The sequence below is a fragment of the Oratosquilla oratoria genome, chromosome 5 (genome assembly GCF_046742065.1).
Source record: "Oratosquilla oratoria isolate Oo_2021 chromosome 5, ASM4674206v1, whole genome shotgun sequence".
Classification (NCBI taxonomy): domain Eukaryota; kingdom Metazoa; phylum Arthropoda; class Malacostraca; order Stomatopoda; family Squillidae; genus Oratosquilla; species Oratosquilla oratoria.
The window spans coordinates 77,858,057-77,864,056 of record NC_134781.1 but is presented as its reverse complement, the minus strand read 5'-3'; the positions used below and the strand labels follow the sequence as shown (position 1 = coordinate 77,864,056).

Below are 6,000 nucleotides of genomic sequence, written 5' to 3'. Positions count from 1 at the left end.
GTGAATGTTCTCTTGTTGGAGCCAAAATTCATTCTCTCTCTCTCTCTCTCTCTCTCTCTCTCTCTCTCTCTCTCTCTCTCTCTCTCTCTCTCTCTCTCTCTCTCTCTCTCTCTCTCTCTCTATCCTTATCCCGTACCTGCTCTTCGGAAGTCCCTGGAAGCTCTCGGATGCCCTTGAAAGTCCCTGGAAGCTCCCGGAAGTCCTTGAAAGTCCCTGGAAGCTCTCGGAAGTCCTTGAAAGTCCCTGGAAGCTCCCGGAAGTCCTTGAAAGTCCCTGGAAGCTCTCGGAAGTCCTTGAAAGTCCCTGGAAGCTCTCGGAAGTCCCTGGGAGTTTCCAGAAGTCCCTGGCCGTGCACCTACATTTCCCGGCTGCTTCCACTGCACAATGAAACATTGACGAAATCGTGTGTGTGTGTGTTTGTGTGTGTGTGTGTGCTCTTATCGCTTAAGCCGTAATCGAGTTAAGGAAAAATTGGGGGCTAATCGCCAATTAGGGAGCGAAAGACGCGTGTAATGGGATGGACCTTTGTAGTTTTCACAATCTCGTTTCTTTTCATTACCTCTCTCTCTCTCTCTCTCTCTCTTTCTCTCTTTCTCTCTTTCTCTCTCTCTCTCTCTCTCTCTCTCTCTCTCTCTCTCTCTCTCTCTCTCTCTCTCTCTCTCTCTCTCTCTCTCTCTCTCTCTCTCTCTCTCTCTCTCTCCTCTCTCTCTCTCTCTCTCTCTCTCTCTCTCTCTCTCTCTCTCTCTCTCTCTCTCTCTCTCTCTCTCTCTCTCACCTCTCTCTCTCTCTCTCTCTGTCTGTGTCTCTCTCTCTCTCTCTGTGTGTGTGTGTGTGTGTGTGGTGTGTGTGTGTGTTGGTGTTGGTGTTGTAACTGCAGGTGAAGTAATATGAGGAGTCTACTGACCCTCTGCCCATCCCCGACTGGCGACACCATTGATGACACCCTTTACAGATTTCATCCTGGCTATCGTTAGTTTCCATGGACTATCGTTAGTAAACGTTTGTTGTTGAAGCGCGTTTCGAATGTTTTTTTCTCAACGTTGCGCATATGTTAGTGGGTGTGGCCTTGAATCGGTCAGCTCTTCTTTGGTGAATATACATCCATTTGTAGTGGCACCTCGCATAGAAGACGATCACAGTCCCACAGCCTGTAGAAGGCAGTAACCCCCGCTATGCACACACACACACACACACACACACACACACACACACACACACACACACACACACACACACACACACACACACACACACACACACACACACACACACACACACACACACACACACACACACACACACACACACACACACACACACACACACACACACAAAATACACGGCTCGGTGGCGGATTGGTAAAGCACTGGCCTCACAAGCCAGAGAACCGGGGTTCGATTCCCCGGCCGGGCGGAGATAAGTTGGGTTTGTCTCCTTTCACGTGTAACCCCTGTTCACCTAGCAGTGAGTAGGTACGGGACGTTAGTCAAGGAGTTGTGACCTTACTGTCCCGGTGTGTGGTGTGTGAGTGGTCTCAGACCTACCCAGAGATCGGCAAATAATGAGCTCTGAGCTCACTGCCGTAGGGTGGTGTCTGGCTGTCTCGACAGAGATTGCAGCAGATCCGAGGTGAATACACACACACACACACACACACACACACACACACACTCTCTCTCTCTCTCTCTCTCTCTCTCTCTCTCTCTCTCACGTAGAAGGCAGTGCCTTGATACGCAATAACCGGGGCCATGCACAGAGGAAGCATTGTCATCATACAGTAAATCTCCATACTGACGAGCCTCCTCCTCCTCCTCTTCCTCCCCATTCTCTTCCTCCTCTTCCTCTTCCTCTTCCTCTTCCTCCTCCCCCTCCCCCTCGTCATCGCCATCACCATCACCTCCATCGCAGTCATCATTATCATCATTATCCTTATCATTATCATCATCATAATTATCATCATTATCATTATCGTCGTCATCGTCATTATCATCGTAATCATCATCATCATCACCATCACCACCACCATTACCATCATCACCACCATCGTCGTTATCCGGGCGGGCATCGATCTCGCAGGTGGGAGGGCCTCAGTCTCGAGCCCCCTCCTCACTTTTCATCTCCCCTGCATCCTCCTCCTCCTTGTCCTCCTTCACCTCCTCGTCTCCCTTCACCTCCTCGTCTCCCTTCACCTCCTCGTCTCCCTTCACCTCCTCGTCTTCCTTCACCTTCTCCTCGTCTCTCTTCAACTCCTTCTCCTCTTCTGTCACCTCTTCTTTGACTTCCTTCACCTCCTCCTCATCTCCCTTCACCTCCTCCTCATCTCCCTTCACCTCCTCCTCGTCTCCCTTCACCTCCTCTTTCCCTTCTACTACTACTTCTCCACCTCTTCCTCCTCTTCCTCCTCCTCCTCTTTCTTCTACTCTCCTCCCATCCCCCTACCCCTCCGCCTTCCACACATCCTCTCTTCTTTCCCTCTCGCCTCCTCTTCCCATAATTTCCCCCCTTTCCGATTCAGTCTCCCCCCATCCGCCTCATCTTTGTCCCTCTGACCGCCGCGCCGTGACACCTCCCGGCGACGCCCGGATGTGCGGAAAGGTGAGCCAAAGAGTCTGCAGAAGACAAAAGGGGTGGGGGGGTGGGGGTGGACGAGAGCATTTGACCGTCCGAGCAGCAGCAGCAGTCAATCCCGGTGTCCGTGCCGATGCCGATGTCGATCCCGATGCGGATCCCGATAACGATTCCGGGGTTAGTCCCAGGGCCGATGCCGATCCCGGTGTCAGTTCCGGTGCCGATACCGATCCCGGGATCAGTTCCGGTATCGATTCCCGATACCGATCCCGGTGTCAGTTCCGGTGCCGATACCGAACCCGATGTCAATTCCGGTGCCGATGTCGATCCCTGGGTCAGTCCCGGCCAATACCGATCTTGATGTCAGTTCCTTTGCCAATCCAGATTCCGATCCCGGTATCAGCCCCGGTGCCGATACCGATCCCGGTGTCAATTCCGGTGCCGAGCCCGATTCCGGTGTCAGTTCCGGCGCCAATCCCGGTGCCAGTCCCGATCCCGGTGTCAGTTCCGGCGCCAATCCCGGTGCGAAGGAAGGCCTTTTTGCTGTGGTGCGTGCTTGACATCTGCTGGGGCGTCAATTGCGTCGAGCCCACTTCAAAGCGGAAGTCACTTTTTCGTGCGGCTCGACTTGGTGGCGTTGCACGGGACTTGGCGTAACATGGGTGTTGTGATTTGTGGCGAATTGCCTTCGTCTGTGAGCGGATCTGTCCGTCTTTGTGGCTTGACTGTCCGCTTTTTTTAGGCGGACAAGTTGACGAGTAGTCTCGTCAATATCAAATCGAAATATTTTAGATTCATAGGGATTTAAGTGGTTTTGAAAACAGTTTCTACAGCGCAAACACAGAGGCACGTGTCTTTATCGAGAAGCAAATTCTTGTAATTGGAGTCTTGAAAATGTAAATGATAGCGACACTAAACACTGATCGATGTGGGAACATATTACGTATAATACTTAGATTAAGATGTACAGTCCTATGGAATGGGAGTGGGGGTTATTGGAAATTATTTGTCCACATGTTTTCGACGAATTGTCAAGAAATTAAGTTGTAGCGTTCTGGCGTCATTAAAGCGCCATTGTATTCGTGTGAATAATGTGCAACTTGCACAAGCAGGTCCTGTTTTCGTGTTTCGGTAGCTTTGTATTGATACAGGTTTGTTGTTGATAATTATAAACGCCGTCGTGTTCTCCTTGATTGCTTTGCCAGATTTAACATCAAATTGTGCGCATGCGCGTGGTCACGTTCGTACGCCGCATTTTCAATTTACGCGACGTTGTGCGCGTGTAGAAAACGGGTTCACGTTTGCGTCGTTTAGAGCTTGCATGCGCGTATAAAGTATTGTTTTGTTTGATTAACGTACTTTGAAGTGGATTCGGATGATGTGGGGTTGCATAAAGTATGTGTAAGGACATCGGAACTGGATGATTGGATACATCGTGTATAAACAGGGAGGATTTCAATGTCTTTATTCAGGTTACTGTTCGAGAACCTACCACCCTTTCAGTGTTGTTGACTTCCGCGTTTGAGAGCTTTTGAAGACTGGGGGTCTTGTTTGATATGGGGTCCCTATCTCTCAAAAGGGCAAAGTTTGTATCTATTGTTCAAAAGGTCAACCTAACCAAACCTAACCATATCCTAACCAAACCTAACCTATTTCATCTCTGTATTATTTTTTTCTCATATGGGACTATTATTCTTCAAAAAAGCAAAACTGGAACCTTTGTTGCTCAGTCTACCTAACCTAACCATTCTGTTTTGTAATTTTATTTAATTTTCTTACACGAGACCATTATTCGTCAGACGGGTAAAACTGGAACTGTTATTGTTCGAAAGGGGCAATTAGGGCCCACGTTTGTTCTGGCTGTCGTCAGGTGATTTTATTCAGCTGAGGGAAGACCCTCCACATCAGCGAAAAGGTTAAATGAATCAGAGAAAATCGAAGAGCCCCAACATCTCTATTCATTGCCATCTCGAGATGATGATCAGATTCCGAACGACCGTTGAGAGGAGGAATTCAAATTAAATGACCGTTATTTCCGTTACGCTGTGTAGTTTAAGAAAGCCGGCACCAGATGTCGTTCATTTGGGACTCTTGGGATCACATGTGGAATTGGATTTTGGTCGTTAGAGCAGGTTACTTTAGTTCATAGTAACATCCGGTAGGCACACAGCCACAATGTAAGTCACAGTGACCGATGCCTGGAAACTGAATTGGGTCAGGCGGGATTCGAACCGACGAACTTCTAATCACCAGCTCCAAATGTCCGTTATTTCGGTTCCACTGTGTATTGTATGAGAATAGGAATTCGCTTAAAATGTCTGTTGTTATATTTTCCACACACACACACACACACACACACACACACACACACACACACACACACACACACACACACACACACACACACACACACACACACACACACACACACACACACACACACACACACACACACACACACACACACGTTACTATAGTTATGTGGCTATCTTCGTTATTTCCGTTAAACTTCTCAAAATATTCGTTATTTCCGTTACGCAACACTTTAATGTGTCCTCCGCAACGTCAACTCTCTGGCTGCCGTATCTACGATGTGTACATTGACAAGAGCGTTCCCCCCATTAATGGTTTGAACGCCGCCTACGTGACCAATTACCGCCCTTTGTGATGTGGGTTGTGCACTGGAGAGTTGGCAGCCTTTCACACTATCCTGTGGGCAGATCTCTTCCCCGGTGGGGAATCACGCGGGAAACCCTGGGACCCTTAGATGTGTTTCCTTCTGAAGCTGAGGAGTCTACGGCAGGAGACGCTGAGTAGGTGTCACCGAAGTCGTCACCTTTGTCCTATTATGCACATTAGGGGACTGTTAGGGACAGGTAACAGGTACTGCTGGCAATCTGAGAGGAGTGCGGGATTCGAACCCACAGTAAACATTGATATAGGTGTCCAAAGAGATGAAGAGAGTGGATTGCCTTTGACAACTTGTTTTTATTAACTTTATATTTAATATTTGTTTGTTTGTTTGTATTTATTGTTTGTTTTTGTTCTCTCTTTGCTGCAGGGGAAGTCTATGCCCTTCACGGAGGTGACGAAGGCCAACATCGGCGACGCCCACGCGATGGGACAGAAGCCAATCACCTTTATTCGTCAGGCAAGTATTCACTTAGTTGTATTCACATGATTGCATTCGCTCTGTTGTATTCACTCGTATTCACTCACTGGTATTCACTTGTATTCACTAAGTTGTATTCGCTCGGTTGTCTCGATCGTATTCGCTCGATTTTATTCACTCGGTTGTATTCACGGAGTTGTATTCACTCATTTGTATTCACTCTATTTATATTCACTTAGTTTTCGGTCAGTTGTATTCACAAAGTTGTATTCACCTATTTGTATTCAGTTGTATTCAACCAATGGGATTCACCTTATGTC

General features: G+C 48.2%; 1 protein-coding gene across 2 annotated transcripts in view; it reads left to right on the top strand.

Moving 5' to 3' along the window:
* LOC143025582 (alanine aminotransferase 1) overlaps nt 1–6,000 on the top strand; it is an 89,034-nt gene that overhangs the window by 19,946 nt on the left and 63,088 nt on the right. For both annotated transcript variants that reach the window (XM_076185475.1, XM_076185476.1), the window contains exon 2: nt 5,630–5,719. In XM_076185475.1, the coding sequence (XP_076041590.1) occupies nt 5,630–5,719 (90 nt within the window). The remainder of the gene's footprint in view (nt 1–5,629; nt 5,720–6,000) is intronic.